Consider the following 25,356-nt stretch of genomic DNA (forward strand, 5'->3'; position numbering starts at 1 on the left):
TGGACTTTTAGACATTTTTCTGAAAAGCTTATTGTTTTAAGCATGTGTTTGATCACTTCTAGCAGGAGGAAGGAGAAAATGGATGTATTTGAGATGGCTAGACTTCGTATGCAAGCTCCAGTCAGGCGACCGTCATCAAAGGAGGTTGTTGATCCCTTCAATGTACAAAACATCCGTGACTTCAATGAACTTAAATACAAAGGTTAGTTGTTTTACTAATGAGGAGATACAAAATGACTTCCAACTGTTTCTTCTGCTTCAAAGAGAGATAGTAATCGAATGTATCAGTGCTTCATTGTATGGTCACCACCTACAGAATGCTGTGAGCTTGTGTAGTGCTACAGAAAACCATATGGGTATGTGCACTAAGGCCAGTATATCTACAGGATTTTTAAAAAATGGAAGGCAACATTCCATTTCTTAGAACATTCTTTCTTAGTGGATTGGTGAGTTCATGTGTAACCAAATCATAATGCCATGTCTTGTTTTAATCCAGTATTGAAATATTTTTTCAGAACATACTAGTGAGAGAGCCCCAGGGAACAATTAATAACCAAAACACTAGTTTTGGTAATTGTACAAAGTAAGTGTGTGTGTGTGTGTGTGTGTGTGTGTGTGTGTGTGTTTAAAGGCTCATATGCATCTTTTCCATAGTGCCCTAGAATTTATTTTGGATTGGGAAATACTTTTCATCATAGACAGCTTTAAAATAAGAGCTTATGCATATTCTGCCTGTCAATATTTATACATGTTTCATAGCATCATGAAGAAAACAACATTGTGAGACTTCTGAATGTCTTATTTTATACAACAGATTCAGAAACACGGGTAGAAATGAGATACAGGTATCCTGATCCTCCCACTAATGACGACGCTCTGGACATTCAGCAACAGGCATTGCTAAGGGAGCAAAAAAAGAAACTAAACAAAATGAAGAAAAATGCAGAAGGTAAACTAAGGCGGATCTGATCAAAATGGATGAGGTTTTTATGGGCTGTGCATCTAATATAGCTGTGGGAATCTTCAGTTGTAGGCTTGCTTCATATTTAGTGCTATCTGCAGTATATGTGCATGTTTCCTTCATAAAATATACTGGTAAAATCCACAGCCTTGCTGAAGTTCAGCAGATGGCATACATTCAGTAACCGATGGGTCAGCTTCTGAGTTCTGCACATAAATGGCTGTGTTGCCTTTTAGCCTTTGAAGTCCATGCTCCTTCTCTCCCCTCAAGCTCTTAGCCATTCCCCTGATAATCTAGTGCAAAGCCATCATCCAGTCAAGTTCTCTTATTTCTGCTATATCAGTATGTTCTTATTGAAGTCTTGGGGCGAGTGTTAGGAACATAGGAAGCTGCTATATTACTGAGTCAGACCATAGGTCTATTTAGCTTAGTATTGTCTACCCAGACTGGCAGCGGCTTCTCCATGGTTGCAGGCAGGAATCTCTCTCAGCCCTATCTTGGAGATGCCAGGGAGGGAACGTGGAACCTTCTGATCTGGATAGTGGTTCCATACATCCATAATGACTGGGTTCTGCGCCTGCGCAGACCATGCTTCAGATAGAATTCGTTAGCTCCTCGCGATGCCCAACCGCCAGCAGCATGTGACTGCAGTACCCGTAAGTGGCAGTTAGGCGTCTCTCTCCTCAGTTTCTTGTTGACCGCCTAAGCGATCGCGTCTTCGGATGCAACTGCTTCTCAAACGTCTATTATTTGCTAAGCTCTTTCCGACTGGCTTGGACTTTGATTAATCCTTTCGGACAATCCTTAGCCTACGGTGACTCGGAGAAATTGAAAAACAAACAAACAAACAAACAAACAAAACTACTTGGAATGGATATTGGATTTCCTTTCAGTTTCCCTCACTCATCCCAAATGGACTTTGGATCGGACACCGGACTTCTTAGCAGACCACTTGGACGGATCTACCCTGACTGGACCACAGAATGCTCATCATGACTTCCTTTGGTAATATTCCCCCCTTTGTTTTCTTATGAGTTCCGACAAGGCAAGGGAGAAAACCACCTTCAAGAGGTGCTGTGATTGCCGCGGGAAGATCCATTCTACTGACGGGCATGAACTCTGCCTATTCTGTTTCGGAGATGCCCATAATACTTTGAATTGCTCAGTCTGCTGTACTTTTATTAAGCAGACTCTTAAAAATCGTGCGGCTCGCCTCTAAGTAGCGTTGCTGGAACAGGCGCTACAGCATAAGCCAAGAAGCTACGGTGCTGAGACCTGCGAAAACGCAGTGTAAAGTCTCGGAGGCAACGTCATCAAAGGCCACCTCAATTTCAACGTTGACCACTTTGTCTTCGGCTGCTAGGAAGGCTGCCGCGATGTCGTCGGCCAAGACAGCCGCCTCAACATCGGCGGCTATGACAGCCACCTCAACTTCGGCAGCTTCGGCATCGAGAGCAACCCAGGCCTTTAGGAAGCCGGAGGGCTCGTTGCATTCCACTAAAAGAAAAGGCTCTACACCAACGTTGGAGCCCCGGGCAGAGAAAACTAAACAGCACAAGGAGAAGGATGCAAGCACCCACTCCAAGCGCACGCCTTCCCCATCAGGTCTTTATGTATATCGGAGCCCACGGCATCGAGCGGCCTCTCTTTCTCCGGCACCCACCCCAAGGCAATCTCCGTTGATGTCGACAGAAAGAGCAACGATCAAGGACGCATTGAAGTTTGTTCATGCGATGGCATCAACAGCGCCTTGGACATCGAGAACAGCAACCAAGCAGATCAACGCTATAAATCCGTACACAGGATTCGGAGAAAACGATGCCAGCCTCGACTCCGACATAGGACACATTGACACTGTAGCAATTATTCAAGATGCTGAACTTGAACCTGAGATCAACTTCGATTTTCATCAGGGATATGATGAAGTCCCCGCTCCTATGGATCTTGGGCGTGACACATGTGGCGACAACAGTCCAGATGGCACCCTTCACCACATGTTGCAGTCTGAGGGCAACACCCCTTCTTCTAGTACCTTTCAGGGTTTCCAGGACTCGACGCCAATCCCAAAGACACTGTCCTGTACTGGGCCAACGACACTGATAATGGGTCTCCTTCCCCAGGGCAGATGGCACACTACTTGTACTATCTCTCCAGAAGAGTACTCACTCTTCCAGTTATGTTGCGTGAGAATGATTGCCCAGTTTCACCGAGATGACATCTGAAAGAATCAGCGGTTCAAACTACTGCTCTCACATTATTACAGAGATCAGTCTCCCTACAGGCCAATTGGCCGCCAGAACATGTGCATCTCATCAGCAAAATGAGATCTATCTCTCTACAGATGGCGCAACTCCCCCAGCCAACGAAATGGACAGTCTCACTGCAGACGAATCTAATCGAGCAACCGGTTTTGGCACCCAGACATACTGCGTCTCGGGCAGGTGGTGGTGCATCACAGCGTTCGAGAGAAGATCCTCCTACTTCACCCTTGCCTTCCTCTTCAGAGGATGATGACGATAATGACAGCTAATCTTCGGGCACAACGGAACCAGATGTGCCAGAAGAGCCCACGGTACCAGATCTGAGCGATGATGTCGCTGCCATCCCTTCCATTTCCCCAAATGAGGAGATGAAGGGGTATCACCAGCATGTTGTGGAGATGGCTCATATTCTGGGCATCAACGTCAAGCAAAGGTCACTGGACCTGGATGACCCAGTGTATAACATGATGAGTAAGGCATCAGGGTTACAACCAGTGTATTTGCCGATGTTACCTCACATTTCAAGGGTGGCGAAGTCTGCATGGGAGATTCTCCAGACATCAACTCCTACCTCCAAGCATTTGGAGGTCTTGTACCGCATTCAAGAGGAGGAAAACGAGTATTGATAAAACACCCAGCACTGAACTCTTTGGTTATAGACTGTGCGACAGCGTCAAAAGGGAGTAGGCAACATTCTACTCTGGCAGACAAGGAGGGGTGCAAGTTGGATGTGCTGGGGAGGCGTACTTATTCGACCGCGTGCCTATCAATAAAAATTGTGAACTATATCGCATGCTAGGCAAAATATACCCACTCAGTGTGGGAGCATCTGTACGACTAATGGTCGACCTTGGATTATGTTGACTTCATAAAGAAGTTTGAGGCTACCTTCCTGCGCACAACCACCACGACAAGGCAACAGCTAGCCAACGCAAAGCATTTGGTGAAGTCCGAGTCACACACTCTTACTTTGTCGATTATCCTAAGAGATCATGCTTGGCTGAGAGCTACTCAGTTTCAGCAAGACATGAAAGATCATATAGAGTCCTTACCGTTTGGAGGGAAAGGCCTCTTTTCGGATGTCACGGATGCCACCTTGGAACAGTGGAAAAAATCCAGAGTGACAGCTCGCTCCTTCACTAGTCAGAGATACAGATCTTCCTGATTCCAGACTTACCAACGTTATCAGCCCTATCAAAAAAGACAGGGTCACTACTGTCAAACTGACTGGAGGGACTACAGACGCCAGTACCAACGCTATAACCCCTGACAGTTCCAGATCAGGAACAAAATCAACCAATAAGGCCGCAATAAGGTGGCTCAGCAGCCGAAGCAACAGCTTTGATCGGCCTCTGAGCCCACTAGCCAACAACATCTTGGTCTCTCTTCCCCACGAGCCACACAACAACGGCTCGAGCGCAAGGAACAAGATCAACTTGACGCCTGCTGGAAATACCATCAAACTGGCAATCCATGCTCAAGCATGGCACCGTATAACATCAGACCAGTGGGTCCTACAAATAGTCACAACAGGCTGTGCTCTGGTGTTCAGGGAGGTCCCTCCATTTGCGGGAATAAGGTTTTACTCCAGACACTCCAATATTGCGGGAGGAGGTGCAGCTGCTGCTGCTGAAGGAGGCCATATCACCAGTGCAGTGGGCTCAGAGCCAAACGGGATTTTGTTCCCAGTAGCCTTCCAGATATATACTTCCAGATACCCAAACGGGACGGGGGCATAAGTCCGATAATAGACTTGCGCTGCTTCAATCGGTGCATCGAAGTGCAAAAGTTCCAGATGACAACATTGCAAGCCATCCTTCTGAGGAGCAATGGATTGCAACACTCGGTCTCAAGGATGCATACTTCCAAGTCGGCATACAACAGAACCATAGAAAATATCTCCGATTCACCTTGGGGACACAGATCTATCAATACAATGTTCTGCCCTTTGGCCTGATGACGGTGCCATGGGTATTCACAAAGTGCATGGCCGTCATCGTCGCCCACTTCAGGACAGGGTGCCAGGTGCAGTAATCCAGTTGCAGATGGACAACACCACAGCAATAGCCTACGTGAACAAACAAGGAGGTACCGAATCTCGTGCTCTCTGCAACCTTAGCCCCCCAATGTGGAATTGGTGTATCCCAAGGCAAATCCACTTACAGGCTATACATACCAAGGGCGCCCAGAACTGCTTGGCAGATTCGTTGAGCAGGGAGACGGTGTTGCATCAGCACGAATGGGAGATGCCCACAGGAATCCTACAGGACCTGTTTGCGACATGGGGCCACCCGGGAGTGGACCTGTTTGCGACGGAACACAACAGGAAGTGCAACACATACTGCTCCAGGATGGGTCTGGGAACACATTCAAAGGGCGATGCCTTTCAGTATCAATGGATACAGAGCTTGTTCTATGTGTATCCGCCAACTCTGCTCCTCCCACTACCCCATGGGTTGCTAACCCATGGGTGGTTGGCACCCTCGCTCTGGGCCACCCCAGCGCCCCCCAAGTGCAGTTATGGGGCTGCTGAAACCTCCATTCTTCCCTATGGAGAAAAACCTTAAAGCCACTTATGGGGTGATGGGGTGGCCCAGAGGGAGTGGTGGTGTAGTGCACAGAGGGTACTAACCACCCCCATGGGTTGCTAACCCATGGGGTAGTGGGTTTTGTTGTTTCTGAAGTGTTCTGAGTGTAAATTCTTTGGTAGCATATAAGATTTCCAATGACAAACCATGAATCCACTCTCATTGCTAACCTTAAAGACACATAAACTTCAAAACTCACTTTAAAATCAGCACTTTGCCCAATTCCTTTCAAATAATTCTGGTAGCTTCCTTGTCCCCCTTGGGCAGTACCACCCACCGCACTCTGCTCTAGGCCACCCCTTTGCCCCCGAAGTGAAACTATACATTTGCTGACACTTCCATGCTTCTTTAGGGAGAAAAACCTTAAAGACGTGTAAACTTAAAAATTTATCACTTAAAAATCAGCCCTTCGTCCAATTCCTTTCAAATAATTCTGATAGCTTCCTTGCCCCCCTTGGGAACTACCACCCAGCACACTCCACTCTAGGACACCCCTTCCCCCCTGATGTGAAGCTATACATTTGGGGCAATCCTCATTATTCTCTATGAGGAATCCAAAAATACTTTTAAAATCCACCAATAATCAGAGGAGTGTCCGATTGCCTTGGGGTTTTGTGGGTGGTAGGCACCCCTGGGTGCCTACCACCCACCCCACGCTTTTTGCCCTTAGGTGCTCCACAATAGGGGATATGGGCTGGTTCGGGTCCCATTATACCGTATGAGAAAAATAATTAAAAATATTTCAAATATTCATAAAAAATCATAGGGGTGTCCAAATGCTTCGGGGTTTGGGTGGTTGTTGGCACCCCTGGGTGCTCCACAATAGGGAATAATGGCCTGGTTCGAGTCCCATTATACTCTATGAGAAAAAAATAAAAATAAATTTCAAAAATTCATTAAAAATCGTACGAGTGTCCGATTGCTTTGAGGTTTGGGTGGCAGGTACCCATGGGTGCCAGCTACCACCCCACCCATTTTTGAAGGTTCAAACTGGTTCAAAACAGTTTGAACTGGCTCAAATTTGAATCAAACCAGAGGGGGGTTTAAGCAAAACCAAAACCGAACCCCCCCTTCCTGGTTCGAACCCGGTTCGAATTTGAACCGAACCGGGCAAACCGGTTTTATGCACCATCTCTACCTATGATATGGTGTCATCGGATGCTTCTTTAATGGGTTGGGAGGGAGACATTGCAACAGCAACAAGGTCCAGGGAAGTTCACCAGAAGCAGTTCCACATCAACTTCTTGGTGCTTCTGGCAGTTTTTCTGTCAATGAAAGCCTTTCTACCAATGATAAAGGATCAAACAGTGCGAGTCCAGCTAGACAATACCACTGCAATTGCTTACCTGAAAAGACAGGGGGGAATAGTCTCAGGATTCCTGTGAGCCTTGAGTATCCAACTCTGGCACTGGTGCATTCACAATTGCATCTATCCTCATGCAATACACATAAAGGGGACAGACAATGTGATTGCCAACAGCCTGAGCCATACTTTCTCATGCTCAGAACAACACGAGTGGGAGATCATCAACAATTATCAACATCCAATATTCAGAGCCTGGATATGACCACAAATAGATGTGTTTGCAACCTCACTGAATGCCAAATGCAGGAGCTTCCGCTCCAGAGCAGGCCACGATCTGCAATCTCTAGGAGATGTATTCCAATTGGACTGGATCTATTGTACATGTTTCCTCCACTTCCTTTCATAAGCCAAGTGGTGGCAAAGCTTCTACTTCATCGAGTAACTTGTATTCTGGTGACACCATGGTGGCCAAGGCAACCTTGGTTTCCACTCGTACTCAGACTGTACCAACACAGATACAGAAGGCTCCCACATAACCAATATCTACTGTCATGGGAGGAAGGTCAAGTGCTACATCCCGGCATAGCCACTCTAAGGCTAACAGCGTGGTGTATAAATTATGCTAAATCAAAGGAAACCATCCAGTCATAAGAACTATGTAGGGAAGTGGAAAAGGTTTAGATCTTAGCCTGTAAAGGCTTCTGCGCTTTGTCAGCGTCTGTAAGACAAGTGATTCTCTACTTAACTACTCTAAAATCAGAAGGCCTGTCTAACATATCCATCAGAGTACACCTGGTGGCACTTTCAGCGAAACATCCAGTGGGGGATGGAAAAACAGTCTTCTCCCATCCTACCTCCAAAAGTTTCCTGAAAGGCCTTACAAACTTATATCCGCCAATCAGCCAACCAATAGAACAGTGGAGTATCTCTCTTCTTTGATTTAATCGCCATTTGAACCGATGGCAACAGCAAGCCTAAAGCAAGTCTTCCTAAAGACTGACTTCCTGGTAGCAATCACCACCTCCTTCAGGGTGAGTGAGATGACAGTTCTACGCATAGACAAATAGTTTATGAGATTTTATCCAGAGAAGGTCCTGAGGCAAACTGACCATAGGACGTTGTTCTTCCGACTTCCTTCCAAAATCCAACCACCCCTCTAGAGAGAGCATTTCACTCTCTAGACGTCAGGAGGGCACTGCTCTTCTATCTAGTGATGACAAAATCTATTTGCAATTCAAAAAGACTATTCATTACTTACAAGGACAAGGTGGAAGGCAAGTACGTTTCTAGATAATGCTTGTTTCATTGGCTGGTTGAGCTTATTCTGCTAACTTACAAACTACAGAAAATAAGAGCCCCCAAGGTCCATAAGGGCACATTCCACCAGGGCCTATGCAACTTCAGCGGCCCATTTATCGGTCATAGCCTTCAAAGATATCTGTAAAGCTGTTACCTGATCTACAGAAATGTCCTTTGTAAGACATTATGCTATATAGAATTGAGATCTGCAGCAGAGATAAAGTTTGGGAGACAGGTGCTTAAAAGGGTGTTGAAATAACTACTTCTTCCTTCTCCTATATAGCTAGCTAAACACCCATTACTAATGGAGCTCAACAGATCACAATCCAGATAAACAGGTTGCTCACTGATGATCTGGTAGTGATCTGTTGACATCCATTAGACCCACCCGAACCTGCCCACTGCAGTAGTTTAAGTCTATCATAAAGAATTCTCCTGTGACACTGCAAGGATGGTTGCTTGCTCCAGTGGTCATCCAGGAACTGAGGGAGTGGTGTTCCTCCCGCCTTAAATATAGCCATGTGGAAGCATCACAAGGAGCTGCGGTATTCCACACCGAGAGAATTCAGCGCAGGTGCAGAACTCATTACTAATGGATATCAATGGATCACTACCAGATCATCAGTTACAGGTAAGCCACATGTTTCGTTGTTTTTTCAAAGGTGAATAGTTACGTGAACTAAATACAGATCGATCCTGTTGTATTGTCTTGACTTTATGTATGGATCATCACTGTCTACCAGTCAGGACCAATATCTGGTGATACTTTTATGTAGCTTGTGACCAGGACCTCAGAAGTTGAAAACAGAGTTGGTTTAAATTGCATTTGCACTGAGAGAAAATGCAAATAATCATATACATGAATCTTTCTTTTGGCGGGTGGAGGGGAGTAAATTGGTATTTAATATAATTCAAAATTCATTAGTTTCTTCTGCAGTTTTCTACATTGTTCTCCTTCCTTCCCAATTTTTTTCTGAAGCTATGTACAGTGGGTATAGGAAAGAATCACCCCCTTTGATAGACCTTAAATTCTGGTTCCCTTACATCCTGAAATGAAAACACAAAGAAAATTCCCTTCACCAGCTGTACTTATCCAATGCAACCTATAACATCCAACTGAAAAACATCACAATTACAGTCCAGAAAAAGTGTCAGAAATAAAAAACAAGAATTACTGAGATTGAAAAAGGATCACCCCCCCCCAATGTCAATATTTTGTTGAACCACCTTTTGCTTTAATAACAGCCTTGAGTCTGTTGGAATACTTCTCTATCAACCTTGCACATCTAGACGGAGCAATATTTGCCCACTCCTCCATACAGAACTGTTCAAGTTCGGTCACATTGGATGGTAGGTGTTGGTGGACTGCTATCTTCAAATCTCTCCACAGATTTCCCATGGGATTTAGGTCTGGGCTCTGACTGGGCCACATGAGGACGTTCACTTTTTTCTCCTTCAGCCACTGTGTGGTCAATTTTGCTGTGTGCTTCGGATCGTTGTCATGTTGAAAGGTGAATCTTCTGCCTATCCTCAACTGTCTGGCAGAGGGTAGCAGGTTTTCTTCCATAATCTGACGGTATTTTGCCCCATCCATTTTTCCTTCTACCCTAACGAGAGCCCCAGTCCCTGAGGCAGAGAAACACCCCCACAACAGGATGCTGCCACCTCCATGCTTCACTGTAGGTATGGTGTGTTGTGGATGGTGAGCTGCGTTGGATTTACGCCAGGTGTACTGTTTGGTGTTGAGGCCAAATAGTTCAATCTTGGTCTCATCTGACCATAAGACCTTTTTCCATTTGGCATCAGAATCTTCAAGGTGCCTTCTGGCAAAGCTCAAACGAGCTTTAATGTGGCCTTTCTTGAGAAGTGGCTTTCTCCTTGCGACCCTCCCGAACAAGCCACATCTGTGGAGCGCTCGTGAAATTGTTGTCACATGCACAGAACAACCACTCTTTGCCATGAAGTCCTTTAACTCCTTCAGAGTGGCCATTGGCCTCTTGGTAACCTCTCTTACCAGTTTCCTCCTTGCTCTTCCATCCAGTTTGGAGGGCCGACCGGATCCAGGGAGGATAGCAGTCCACCAACACCTACCATCCAATGTGACCGAACTTGAACAGTTCTGTATGGAGGAGTGGGCAAATATTGCTCCGTCTGGATGTGCAAGGTTGATAGAGAAGTATCCCAACAGACTCAAGGCTGTTATTAAAGCAAAAGGTGGTTCAACAAAATATTGACATTGGGGGGGGGGTGATCCTTTTTCAATCTCAGTAATTCTTGTTTTTTATTTCTGACACTTTTTCTGGACTGTAATTGTGATGTTTTTCAGTTGGATGTTATAGGTTGCATTGGATAAGTACAGCTGGTGAAGGGAATTTTCTTTGTGTTTTCATTTCAGGATGTAAGGGAACCAGAATTTAAGGTCTATCAAAGGGGGAGATTCTTTCCTATACCCACTGTAACTACAGCTATTATGGCCAAAAAAACAAAAACAAAAACCCAGTAAATTAGCTTTTGCTATTGTTGGTGTGATCAAATGGATGCACGTAATAAGGATAAGAACTATTAATGGTCTCCATGCCTAAGTGTATTTATGCTCTTCTATAGCTGCTGTACTTACCCTTTCCCCCCCCTTCCCTTGCTGCTTTTGCTTTCATAGCTGTCGTAGATTTTGATGAGCCTGTATCCACCTTTAAATCGAAAGACAGGGGAATGGTAAGCAAAAATAGAACTGGTTGCTTGGTTCCCATTCCAAAGTGGGAGGATATTGACTGGGAGGGAGAGGTGTAAGAATGTGTACTCATGCACATATATATGCTAATTTTGCGTGCCTGGACAGTTACCTTTCTCTCTCCTTTCAAATCCCTCCTCAAAACCCGTTACTCTTCTATAAAGGATGTGGCACAATCTCTTTCTGTGCTGGTTGCTCTCAATTAATTAATCAGTCACTGCCTAGAGATGTTTGTATCAAGTAGTATAGAAATATGATTGATAAATAAATAAATACAATAATTCCCTGCCACATCTTCAACCGCTATTAAGGCTCAACATCCAGATTAGATTACTACAATGTGTTATGCGTGGGACTTCCATTAATTAATTAATTAATTAATATACTGCCTGATTCCAAATTTACTTAATTTATATACTGCCTAGCTCCAAAGGCTCTAGGCGGTTTACAAAAACAAGCACAATAAAAACAGAATAAAACCAACTATTAAACAATTAAAATTTAAAATATGCAAAGATTACTGCAATTAAAAATTTAAACAGAAATCAAAAATGCAAAACATTCATAGATTATTAAAAGCCTAGCTAAAAAAGTGTGTCTCAGGGGCTCTTTTAAAGGCTGGTAAAGATGTGCCTATAGGGAGTGCATTCCACAGCCCAGGAGTGACTATAGAGAAGGCCCACTCCCGAGTCACTGCCAGACGAGCTGGTGGTATACAGAGATGCTCCTTCCAGCACCTTGGAAGCTATTTTGGAAACTTCCATTAGTGCACAATGCGGTGGTGGCTAGGCTATTGACTTGTACTTGCTGCAGGGAACACATCTTACTAGTGTCAGACCACTTCACTGGCTGCCTGTCATTGTACCCATATGATGCAGAAAGCTGAAATGTGGTGCACACATCCTCCAACACCTTGATTAATAAAAGCTAAAAAAAGATGGGGCACATGGACATTTCTCCCAGGAGATTCAAAGTGTACTCAAAATGGTTCCAATACTTACAGAGCTGAACTTTGGTACACATGTAATTCAAAATAACCTGATTACTGGAACAGTCTGGAGGTGGAGCATTTTTTTCTTATTTCCCTCCAAATGGTGGATATTGAATGTATTGGAAAATAGTTACGGTACATCTAACAGCCAGCATTTGGTACACAGAGTTTGCCTCAAGCATGTCAAAACGGAGCAATCGAAAGCCACATGTCGGCTGTAATTTTGGGCTCAGATGATAAGGGCCATGTTTGATGGTTCCTGAAACAGCTGTTGATGGTAGAGGGAGCATTTTCAGTGACAGCCAGGATCATGGCCGAAGGCAGCACAAAAATGTGGATCTCCCTTGCCATATTCTCCAATATTTCTTATGCAAAGGGATGGGCTATTTCCAGTGGAATTCAGACGTGTGTGTGTGTGTGTGTGCTTGCAGAATGGCTTTATTTTATTTGCTTCTTAATCATATTTCTGTACTGCCTAAGATGTGGATCCCTAGGCAGTGCACATAAGCTAAAATACAATATAAAAATCAGGATACAATGTTTAATACAATTATGATATAAATTCAAATGAAAGTAATTAAAAACCTGATAAAACAGGTGTGCCTTTTTAAAAACAGCCAGAGATTGAGAAACTCTGATTTTAACAGGGAGTACATTCCAGAGCCCCAGAGCAGCCACCGAGAAGGCCTGGTCCTGAGTAGCCACCAAACGATTCAGTGGTAGCTGTAATCGGACCTCCCCAGATTATCTTAATAGGTGGGAGCGTTCATGACAAAGGAGGCACACTTGTCAACACCCTGGACTCAAGCCATGCAGGGCTTTATAAGTAATAACCAGCACTTTGTATTTCGCTCATAAACATATTGTCAGCCAGTTCAGTTCTTTTAAGATTGTGAAATCTTAATATGGTCTCTTTGGGTTATCCTGGAGATGAGTCTGGCTGCCACATTCTGCGCCAACTGTAGTTTCTGGACTATGTACAAAGGCAGCCCCACATAGTGTGCAATACAGTAAAGCCTAGAAGTTACAACCATATGTACCACTGTTTTAAGGTCATTCACCTCCAGAAGTGGGTGTAGCTGACATATCAGCCAAAGCTGATAAAAGACGTTCCTGGCCACTGCCTCAACCTGAGACACCAGAGAAAGTTTGGTTCTAGGAGCACCCCCAAGCTATGTTCTTGTACTTTCTGGGGATGTGTAACCATATCCAGGACAGGCAGATCTAAACCATCTCTTGAGTTCTGACCCCCCACCCTCTGTTCTGACCCCCAGTACCTATGTAATGTTTGGATTCAGTTTCAATTTGTTAACCCTCATCCAGCCTATTAACACCTCTAGGCAGGCATTTAGGTAAGTTATGCCATTACCTGATGAAGTTGATATGGAGAAATTGATTTGGGTGTCATCAGCATATTGATAACACCCTGCACCAAGTCTCTTGATGATCTCTCCCAGCAGTTTCATGTAGATGTTAAAAAGCATTGGAGACAGTATGGAGCCTTGTAGAACTCCATACATTAACTCCTGCTTTGCAGAGAAACAGTCTCCAAGCAACACCATCTGGAATCTGACAGAGAGGTAGGAATGGAACCTCTGTAAAACAGTTCTATCCAATCCCAACTCCATCAGGTGACCCAGAAGGATATCATGGTCGATGGTATCGAAAGCTGACAAGAGATCAAAAAGGATCAACGAAGTCACACTCCCTTTGTCAATACCCAATTGGATATCATCAGGCTGACCAAGGCAATCTCAACCCTATATCCTGCCCAAAAGCCAGTTTGAAATGGGTCTAGATAATCTGTTTGCTCCAAGACTGTCCGGAGCTGAAAGGCTACAACCCTCTCAATCACCATGCCCAACCATGGAAGATTGGAGACAGGACTATAATTCTGTCTGAGGGATCCAGTGCAGGTTTTTTCAAGTATGGTCTTATGATAGCCTCCTTAAGGCAAGCAGGCATCCTACCCTCCCTCAGAGAAGCATTTATAATATGTACCAGACCTTCTCTGATAGTATTATTGGCAGATGAAATGAGCCGAGTTGTCAAGGGTCAAAAGAACAAGTTGTAGGATGCACAGTCCGAAGCACCTTGTCCACATCCTCAGGAGTCACAAACTGAAAGTGATCCAATCTTATCCCATAAAGGGAGTTGCTGGACACCTCTTTAGTAAACTCTGCAAACTCTTTTTCTTAACCCTTAAAGCAGAAGTTTCTCTTTTTCAAGTCTGTTAAAGCATTCACTGTATGCTGACTTGATGTGTTGACCACTGTTGAAAACTTGATGTAACTGGCAATCTGGCAGCTTGTACAACTTCTGTTCTTTAGCTAAACCTTCTTTCACAGAGACTGTTTCATCTGAACTAACTTGCCTTTTGGTTTTCTGTGATAGGTGAGGGATGATGAGTTAGATGGATTTGCAAAAAATTCACTTTTGGAATCTGACAGTGCTTTTATTGGTGAGTGTTTTTCAGTAGTACTTGCTCTGTGTATAGTTTTGCATTTGATGTAAAGTACAGAGTTGCTCATCTTGTCTAGTTGGACTTTTTAGATATATTGGCTCACATACCATGCAGCGTCTTGTGGGTAGTTTCTGCACTGCCCTCCTAGTGGTCATAGTGTCGCCAGTTAAGTTTGTGCAATTTTCAGGCATTTGCAGAGCAGCGCTCTTGTACAGCTGTGTGGATTTTTGTTTTCAATGCCATCAGCAGCAGAGGTGATGCAGAAACTGCCTACAGGACACTGGGTGGTATTTGAGCCATTGGCCCATCCTTAGAGCTATTGGACAAAATAAATGTGAGCATAATGGTATGACAGCTACATTTGGAGAGTTAAATCAATATGTCCTAGAGTTAGTGGGAGGGTTCTAAAGCTTGTTAGCCAACACATTATTTGTAGCTTAAATAAACTTTTAGGCCTATCTCATCCAAAATTCTGTTGCTAGCAGTAATCATTTGAATGCTTTTGGGAAGCACACCAGCAAGGCATAAGTGCTGCTTCAGGTATACACTTGTCCTTCATGTTAGCTTTTGAAGTGTTACCAGATGTGTCTGAGTATGTGGTGCTCAACACATTTGAAGCTGGCTCAACCATATTTCTTTAAGCTTATTTTCATACTTGCTTAAAAATCTATGAGTTAATTTTATATAATCTTCCATTTCTAGGTACTGATGGTGAGGCCTTTCCTACTTCAGAAGAACCTGCCTTCAGCAGGAATTTAACTCCACCACCCATATCTGCAAGAGAAAGGAGGCAAGAGAAGAAAAAGGTAAAAATTCATGGGTTCCTGTGAAGTAAAAGAGGGATGTACATTCATAACATAAAGCTAGTCACACTTCGGTCTGTTTGAAGTCAATGGGTTTTTAGTTAACTTGTCACTTCTTTTATTTTCCCCCAATAGGACTTAAGTATAACTAACTGAATTGGGGCCATTCAATATAAACAACATGTTTTTAAAAAATTCCATGTTTTTGTTGATTATAGATAGAAGTATGGAGTTAACTCAGGAGGCTGTTAGACCACCCTTGATTCTGGAAAATCAAGCTGTTCTACAACAGAATGATAGTCATACCGGATCAGAATAATAGGGTTTTATACAGCTTGAGACCTCATCTTTGACAACATGCAGATGCGGGTGTTTTAACACCAACTGTATTGACAAAATTCTTTGTTCTTTGTTGTTGCCATCTTTTAAAGCATTTGTTATTAGCTGGTGTAAAAATCAAAGGCTAAAACTTACAATCGGAAAGCTATTTAATGTGACAGAATATGGTTGTGCGTTGCACAGTTGGTATCTGACAAATTCATGAAGCATATCTCTTTAGTGAAGTATTCATGTACAAACTTCCAGTGTAGTTTGTTGATCATGTGAATGATCAAGATGTCTGCAGATTACTTCACAGACATCCTTCTAATGAGTTGTATCCAAAGAAAGTTATTTATGACCAAACACCATTCAAAATCAATGAAACAACTTGGTTGCAACTAACTTAAGCCTAATTCATTTCAATGAGGTGACATTTTCTTGGCATACAGACTATTGTTTCCTCTGCTCACATATTAAAACCACTCACCTTCTTGCATTTCTTTACAAATACAGGATGATACCCTTTTTAGGTCGAGTCCATCGCCACAACCTGACAGCTACTCTGTGCACTCAGCATCTAGTCTTAATATCGATAAGTTGAAAGCCAGAAATGAAGAGCGACTGCAAAGACTGAATGAACTTCAGAAGAAGACAATCCATATAGGTATGGTTCCTTTGAAGGCTGTTAAAGCTAATGTTTGACAAAATCAAGCATTCACCACACAGTCCCAGAATGTGAAACTCCATATAAGGTGAAGAAATCCAATTTGTAAATACAAAATAAGCAAAAATTGCCCAAGCAGCAGCATTAGTGCTTAAAGACCCATGTCTTAATAGTTCACGTGCTGTTGGTGCAGTTCTACTTCACAGCAAACAGTGCTGTGCTGCATATCCAATGACCAGGATATACTGATACTCCCTAGTGAGAACTCAGCTGAATACTGTGGCCATATTTTGGAGTTTGTGTTTTTTTCTCTTTTTAACAAAGATATTGTCAAGCAGAAGAGCGTGCATAGAAAAGGAACCATGTGCTGGAATTCAATGCACTTTTAAAAAGCTAAAATGCCAAAGGATCTTGAGCAGAAAGGGAGGTGGGGGTGGGTGAGGAGAAGGACCTGATTCCGGCCACTGAAAGGTCCTTCCACATTTTGTCTCATCTTTGAGCTCTTAACAGATATTGTCCTCACTGTTTTGAGGTTTATCCTCATAATTAGGTACAAGCTTACATGAATCTGCTTCCAATGACTGTTTATGCCAATGCACTGCCTTTAAATTGCTGCAGAGGATTGAAGAAATAGGACGGGCTCCAGATTTTCTTTTCTGTGTACTCAGAAGCCATGAAATTAGAGGGCGGAAGTACTCAGCAGCTCAGTGAGGCACCCATGTATGCCGTGAAACTCCTTTAAAAAACAAACAAAAAACCCTTGAAACTAATTTTGCTCTCCCCACTGTCTGTCAGCTTCATATAGAGCTGCTACTGGCCATGCCTGCAGAAATAGATCCACAGGCCCTTCCCCAACTGTAGGTTTGCTACAAGTTCCCACTGTTGGCAACCTCAAGCATCATAGATCTGTGTTGAGAATGTTGCCAATATCATTGCTGTAGTTTGTAGAAATGTAACAAAAGCATTTTAAAAGGTTTGTCCCCAAATATGATATATTCTTTTTTGATAGGTTAGCATTTTGCATCACCAAAATCTGGACTCATTTTTGACATTTTCTTTGTAGAGAGGAAGTGATGGTCAGGGTGAGTAATTGACCCAAACTGGCTTCATGTGACTTTAGATAGATATTTAAATATGCTGGAGATCATCTCCCATTGCAACAAATGCAGTCCGTGCAGAAACAATTACTGCTCACAAACCAACTTTGCTGACTGTACACAGTCTGGTTTGTGTGTGATGGAGGGAGGTTGTATCCAGCCAGTATGTAGTTTATGTTGAACCTCGATGCCTTGTCCCAGACATCACCTTGGGAAAGCCTGCCCACAAGCAGAATCTGCTTATCCCAGCCTTTAGACCTGAATCTGTCTGTAACTATTTTGAAGAAGCATCTTTATAATGTGACTATTCTTTAATAAAGTGGATTTTTCAAAACAAAACAAAACATGAAATCTAGAAATCCACTTCTATAATTCTGATGTGTAATCCCAGTCTTCAGGGAAGTGAAAACACATTTCATGTCAGTGTCAGGGCATTTGTTGTGTATGTGCACTGGCTTGGAGCCCCCGGGTGGGAGTGCAGGTTCTTATCCACTTTCCCCCACAAGAGGAATGAAGCCACTACAATCTGATGTGTGAGGCAAGGCTGCTGTCGCTGTTCCTGGGGTGTGGGTGCCATCCTACTTAAGTGCTGCTTCATAATAACCTCTTGTGTCCTTTTAAATTTACAGCTTTGACGGAATAATCAATTTATGCAGACAAACTTCTGATAAAATCTACCATTCGTTAGATTCTACTCTCTCTGCCTTGAGGAAAGAAAAATAACTCCCACTGCCCAATCCCTGGTTCTGGGTATTTAACTAGATAAGCAGCAGTTAGAAATATCATAAATATGTCTCCTGCCATTTTGTTCTGAAGAATGAAGCTTCACAGCAAATAAAACCTCATTAGAAAAAGAGTTTATGAATGTAATCTCTTATATCTAGAATCGATTTTTTTCTTCTATGTAATATAACAACATAAATAAATCTATAGGCAGACAGTAAACATCACCGCTTCACAGGGTTGCTGGAGACATATATCTGGGTATTTCGAAAAAGAACTGAAATAGAATGTTAACACCTGTACAGTTAAGTACATGATATTTCTAGCTGTAGTATGAAAACAATGGATTGCTACCTGCCCTCCGCCCCCTGGTAAAATGTTTGTGTGTTCCACCTCCAAGTCATTATCTGTTATAGAAGATGGATATTTCTGGTGCGATATTCTCAGGACTGTAAGAACTGGGTGGGGTCATTCTTCCCAGGCTTTTAAAGCTTTGCTTAATTTACATAGTCCTGCCTCTGGAGCACATGGGAAGGATAAACCCACACAATATGACCTCATCGAGCAGCAGAAAAGTAATACCTTTATTGAGTAAAGTTCTGTTGTTGATGGTGGATTCCTCTTATAATATTAAGCTCTCTCAAAGAAGGGTAAGGATTCCTCTGTTTGCATGGTTAATATTTTCTAAGGACTAAGCACTTTGATGTGGAAGAAGAGCTTTAAAAGCCCAACTTGCTTTGGAGGAATTTCCGGATAACTTTCCTAGGCTCACTAAACTGTGTATTCTAGTTTGGGATAAAAGTGAACCTAATCCTTGGATTTAACTTCATTAGATGCATAGCACTGTTTGGAAACTTTCAGTGGAAATCCACCACCAGTTCATAAGATCATAAGAACAGCCCTGCTGGATCAGGCCCAAAGCCCATCTAGTCCAGCATCCTGTTTCACACAGTGGCCCACCAGATGCCAGTGGAAGCCTACAGGCAGGAGTTGTGGGCATGTCCTCTCTCCTGCTGTTACTTCGCTGCAACTGGGACTCAGAGGCAGAGGATGGGAGTTGCAGAGGATGGGAATTGCAGAGGATGGGAGTTGCAGGCCAACAACAGCTGGAGGGCCAAAGTTGTACTACCCTCTCCTACATTCATTGGCAGTGACTCTCTGAGGTTTTGAGCAGGAGTCTTTCCCCAGCCCTCACTGAAGATGCCAGGGATTGAACTGGGGACCTTCTGCATGCAAAGCAGATGCTTGATCCCTGAGTTATGGCCCCATCCCCAGTTGGGTTGTTGCCCAGTCTGTGCCCCCCATCTCTAGGGATGTGCACTAACCTCAGTTTGTGCAGTGGTTCAAAATTGAACCGGTCCGTGGTTTGGCAAACCAGTCCGTTCCAATTTGGCCCAACCATGAATCAGTTTGGCAGTGAGAGCAACGCCAGGGGTTGGGGGTTTTCTTCCCCTGTACATCCTCTACAGAAGCCCTGTTCAGATATTATGCTGTACATGCATGCAGGTGTTTGTACACATGTATATGAAGACTGTATATGCATTCATTTAAAAAGTGAATCTGAGTATAAATGATGTATGAATAATTACGTGCATACACTGTACAGTGTATTGCTTTGAATACAGCTCCAGTTTCCTCCAAACATAAGAACAGCCCTGCTGGATCAGGCCCAAGGCCCATCATCCTGTTTCGCACAGTGGCCCATCAGATGCCGCTGGAAGCCACAGGCAGGAGTTGAGGGCGTGCCCTCTCTCCTGCCATTACTCCCCTGCAGCTGGTACTCAGAGGCATCCTGCCTTTGAGGCTGGAGGTGGCCCACAGCCCTCCGACTGGTAGCCATTGATAGACCTCTCCTCCATGAAGTCATCCAAACCCCTTTTAAAGCCATCCAGCTGTTGGCTGTCACCACATCCTGTGGCAGAAAGTTCCACAGGTGGATCATGCGTTGTGTGAAAAAGTACTTCCGTTTGTTGGTCCTAGACCTCCTGGCAATCAATTTCATGGAGTGATCCCTGGTTCTAGTGTTGTGTGAGAGGGAAAAGAATTTCTTTCTCTCCACTTTCTCCACAACATGCATGATTTTATAGACCTCTATCATGTCTCCCCGCAGTCATCTTTTTTCTAAACTAAAAAGCCCCAGGTGTTGTAGCCTTGCCTCATAAGAAAGGTGCTCCAGGCCCCTGATCATCTTGGTTGCCCTCTTTGCAACTTTTCTAGTTCTGCAATGTCCTTTTTAAGATGTGGTGACCAGAATTGTACACAGTACTCCAAGTGTGGTCGCACCATAGTTTTGTATAAAGGCATTATAATATTAGCGGTTTTATTTTCAGTCCCCTTCCTAATGATCCCTAGCATGGAATTGGCCTTTTTCACAGCTGCCGCACATTGAGTCGACACTTTCAACGAGCTGTCCACCACGACTCCAAGATCCCTCTTCTGGTCAGTCACCGACAGCTCAGATCCCATCAGCATATACTTGAAGTTGGGGTTTTTCGTCCCAATGTGCATCACCTTACACTTGCTAACATTGAACCGTGTTTGCCACTTTGTCGCCCACTCCCCCAGTTTGGAGAGATCCTTTTGGAGCTCCTCACAATCTGTTTTGGATTTCACTACCCGAAAGAGTTTGGTATCATCTGCAAATCTGGCCACCTCGCTGCTTACCCCTACTTCTAGATCATTTATGAATAAATTAAAAAGCACCGGTCCTGTTACAGATCCATGGGGGACCCTACTTCTTACTTCCCTCCATTGTGAAAACTCTCCATTTATACCTACCCTCTGTTTCCTGTCTTTCAACCAGTTAGCAATCCACACATGTACTTGTCCCCTTATCCCATGACCGCTAAGTTTCCTCAGGAGTCGTTGATGAGGAACTTTGTCAAAAGCTTTTTGGAGGTCCAGGTATACTATGTCAACTGGATTACCTTGATCCACACACTCGTTGACACTCTCAAAAAAGTCCAAAAGTTTGGTGAGGCAAGATTTAACTTTGCGGAGGCCATGCTGGTTCACTCCCAGCAGGGCCTGTTCTTCTATGTGCTTTCCAATTTTATCCTTGAGGATGCTTTCCATCAATTTGCCTGGAACGGATGTTAGGCTAACCAGCCTGTAACTTCCCAGATCGCCCCCTGGGTCCCTTTTTGAAAATCGGTGTTACATTTGCTACTCTCCAGTCTTCTGGTACAGAGCCCAATTGCAGGGATAAGTTATATATTTTAGCAAAAAGGTCAGCAATTTGACATTTGAGTTCTTTGAAGACTTTTGGATGGATGCCATCTGGCCCTGGTGACTTGTTAGCTTTCAGTTTTTCCAGACAGTTTAGAACATCATCTCTTGTAACTTCTATCTGACTCAGCTCTCTAGCCTCCATCCCTAATAAGCCTGGTTCAGGAACAGGTATATACTCAGTATCCTCTGTCGTGAAGACAGACACAAAGAACTCATTCAGCTTCTCTGCAACTTCCATATCCTCCTTAATAATCCCTTTCACTCCCTCATTGTCTAATGGTCCAACCGCCTCCCTGGCAGGTTTCCTGCATCTGATGTTTTCAAAGAAGTTTTTGTTATTCCCCTTGATACTTTTGGCTAAATGTTCCTCAAACTCTTTTTTTGCCTCCCTTATTGTCACCTTGCATTTCTTTTGCCAGAGTTTGTGTTCCTTTCTGTTCTCTTCATTTGGACAGGGCTTCCAATTTTGGAAGGAAGTCTTCTTCCCATTTATGGCTTCCTTGCTGGTACCCGTTAGCCATGTTGGCATCCTCCTGGACTTAGATTGTATACCCAAAAGGAGGAAAGGTACCACTAACTGGGCTTCTAGTATTGTGGTTTTGAGTAAACTCCATGCACTCTGGAACGAAGTGACTCTCCTGATTTTCCCTTTCAGCTTTCTTTTCACCATACTCATTTTGGAGAAGTTTCCTCTTCTGAAATTCAAAATGTCCATGTTAGACTTCCTTGGTGATTCTCTCCCCACATGTATGCTGAATTTGATGGCACTATGGTCACTGTTCCCTAGAGGGTCGATGACACTGACATCACGCACCAGGTCCTGGGTGCCACTCAGAATTAGGTCCAAGGTCGCCTTCTATTTGGTTGGTTCCAAGACCAAATGTTCTAGGGCAAAGCCATTTAGCGTATCTAGAAATTTGACCTCTTTGTCCTGACCTGACTGTGAATTTACCCAGTCTATGTGTGGGTAATTGAAGTCACCCATAATTACAGCCCTGCCTCTCCTTGATGCTTCCCTGATTTCCTCCTGCAACTCCCAGTCACTGTCGGCGTTTTGATCCGGAGGGCGATAGCACGTCCCCAGTAGCACGTTCCCTTTCAGGCCTTGTATTGTCACCCACAGGGTTTCTGTGGAGGACTCCAGTCCATCTAGGTTTTCTAGCTTGTTAGATTCTATGCCTTCTTTAACATACAGTGCTACTCCACCACCAAGGTGCTCCTCCCTGTCCTTTCTGTATACCCAGGGATAACAGTGTCCCACTGGTTCTCACTGTTCCACCATGTTTCTGTTATGCCCACTATATCTATTTCTGCATTAGCAACCAAGCACTCCAGCTCACCCATCTTGGCTCAGAGGCTTCTGGCATTGGCATATATGCACCTATACTCAGAGTCTCTCACCTGATGTATGCTATTCTTTTGACTTTTTGACTTGCTGGCACTGGCTCCCGTCTGCTCTTTATGCGGCTCTGCTCTGTCCCCTTCTGTTTTATCTGAATTCTTTGCACCCTCACACTTTAAAGGATGGCTTTTGCCACATGGGATACTGCCCAGCTGCCATTGGCTGTTCCCCAGGCATCATTTTAAAAGCTGCTCTGCAACCTTTTTGATTTTAAGCGCCAGCAGTCTGGTTCCATCTTGGTTCAAGTGCAGCCTGTTCCTTTTGTACAGGCCTTGCTTTCCCCCAAATGTATCCCAGTGCTTAACAAATCTAAACCCCTCCTTCTGGCACCAATGTCTCATCCACGCATTGAAACCCCTCAGTCTCACCCCTGTCTCACTGTACTTGCGCGTGGAACAGGTAGCATTTCTGAGAATGCTAGCTTGGGGTCCTGGACTTCAATACACTACCTATCAGCCTAAATTTGGCTTCCAGGACCTCCCGACTACATTTCCTCACATTGTTGGTGCCAACATGCACCACAACAGCTGTCTCCTTTCCAGCACTGCCTGAGAGCCTGTCTAGAGGCTGCGTGATGTCCGCAACCTTTGCACCAGGCAGGCAAGTCATCAGGCGGTCAACACGTGGGTCACAAACCCATCTCTCTATACCTCAAATGATTGAATCACCCACTACAAGGAGGCCCCCACCCCCCAGAGGAGTGTCCCCTGTGTGAGAGGATATGGGCTCATCATCCACGGAAGGGGTCCCTTCTAAAGGAGCATTTCCCTCTTCCTCAGACCGATGTCGTCCTTGCCCAAGACCTTCATTCTCCCTGACAGCAGAGGAGCTTCCAGCCCTGGAGTGGGATGCCTCTGTCACATCCCTGAAGGTCTCGTCCACATTCCTCTGTCTCTGAGCTTTTCCAGATCTGCCACCTTGGTCTCAAGGGAATGAATTTGTTCCTCGAGTGCCAGGAGCTCCTTGCACCGAGCAAACAACCATGACTTCTGCCCATGGGGCAAATAGTCATACATGTGGCACTCTGTGCAATACACTGGGAAGTGCCCCTTCCCCTCTCCTATAAAAGTAGTATGGGCATGAGGAAGACTAGCATATGGGACACAGTGGCTAGCTCACCATCTCATGGTTTTTGAAAAGATTATGGGAACATGCAGACCGCCATTTCCACTTTCTAACAGAAAGCATGCATTTTATGTTAACTAAAATCTTTCGAACGTATTTCATCTCATTGTATTTGGGCTTGGCACATCAATTCTTGAAGAAGAATAGTAAAAGTTTGAAAACTTAGGTAATTTTGAGTCTGGGAAACATGTTGTCATACCACTAGTGTGCCGTTGAATAATAGCAGAAGCTGAACTTAGTTTCTCTTCCCCAAGGTGGTGATATTTCTCCGGGAAATGCTGATGACATCCTGAAGCAGTTGCCTTCCAAAGATGGCCGAAGGTCTGACTCTGTTGACACTGTGGCAACTGAGCTGTGGCTGAGACCCGGGACATCAGAAACTCTTAAAAGATTTATGGTGGAAGAGTCAAGTCAGGCTAAACTTTCTTCTGAGAAGAACTTACCGTTCAGTTGGCAGGGTCTGTCAACTGCACATGGCTAAATAAATCTATAGTGAAGCCAGCTGTGCCTTTCAAAAGAATGTTTCTCCACTATTGCACTTTTACTTTTTTAAATGTGAATGTCGTGTACAGAAGCAGATGAATGAATCTTGTGAACAGCCAGGCAAGCTGGTATTCTGACAGTGCTGCAATTCTCTGTCTCTTGGAAATTGTCCACATGTTGATGGTAAGATCTAACCTCCGAGCCATAGCTCCTGCACTGTGTCAGTTGAGAACTTCAGGTTATTGCTAAGCATCTTGAAACATTCAGCTAGTTTAAATGGTAAAGGGACAAGACTTTCTGGTTTTCCAGTTACCCTTTTGGTACTTTGCAAAATTACCTCAGACCATAGGTGGTACTAGAAAATTGTGAAACTAATCCTGCGTTTACACTCAATAGCACTAAATATTGTGGCTTGGCTTTATCAAATTTGGACACTTTAAAGTGATGCTTGTTACTACTTCATTCTTTATCCTATACTTTCTCTTCAATCATTTGTTTGAAATGCTATTCTGTCGTGTGTGTATGTGTGAGAGAAAATAGACTATCAGTAGTGAGTACTATTAATGTTTAACTTATGGTCATGATTAAGATTATAAAATAAAATTTATTTTGTTACCAATAGTTGGCCAGTTCTTGTGGATATGGATGCCTTAAAAGCGATGCTTTTTAGAGTTAGTTACAAACTTATATAACAGGAACATTTGGTTCATTATTACACACTTTCATAATCAGCATCAGGCTCAAGGCCTATCTAGTTCAGCATTCTGTTTCTCCCAGTGGCCCACTGGATGTTTCTGGAAAGCCCACAACCAGATGAAGGCATGTCCCCTCTTGCTATTGTTCCCCTGCAACTTGTGTTCAGAGCAGCATCGACTACTCATTGGGGGCAGAGGGGTATTGCTAACCCCA

General features: G+C 43.9%; 1 protein-coding gene across 15 annotated transcripts in view; it reads left to right on the forward strand.

The window, feature by feature from the left end:
• The window catches only part of CSPP1 (centrosome and spindle pole associated protein 1), a 121,290-nt gene extending 96,224 nt beyond the window's left edge, over nt 1-25,066 (forward strand). For 8 of the 15 annotated variants that reach the window (XM_053249259.1, XM_053249257.1, XM_053249261.1 and 5 more), the window contains 7 exons: nt 63-202; nt 815-949; nt 11,072-11,127; nt 14,529-14,595; nt 15,301-15,404; nt 16,236-16,386; nt 24,219-25,066. In XM_053249259.1, coding sequence (XP_053105234.1) covers nt 63-202; nt 815-949; nt 11,072-11,127; nt 14,529-14,595; nt 15,301-15,404; nt 16,236-16,386; nt 24,219-24,445 — 880 coding nt within the window. In that variant the 3' untranslated portion in view covers nt 24,446-25,066. Of the gene's footprint in view, nt 1-62; nt 203-814; nt 950-11,071; nt 11,128-14,528; nt 14,596-15,300; nt 15,405-16,235; nt 16,387-17,395; nt 17,469-18,112 lie in introns of all 15 variants that reach the window. The other 7 variants (XM_053249260.1, XM_053249262.1, XM_053249265.1 and 4 more) reach the window with 3 other exon arrangements.
• The last annotated feature ends 290 nt before the right edge of the window (nt 25,067-25,356 follow it).

This window comes from Hemicordylus capensis, chromosome 4 (genome assembly GCF_027244095.1).
Source record: "Hemicordylus capensis ecotype Gifberg chromosome 4, rHemCap1.1.pri, whole genome shotgun sequence".
Lineage (NCBI taxonomy): Eukaryota > Metazoa > Chordata > Lepidosauria > Squamata > Cordylidae > Hemicordylus > Hemicordylus capensis.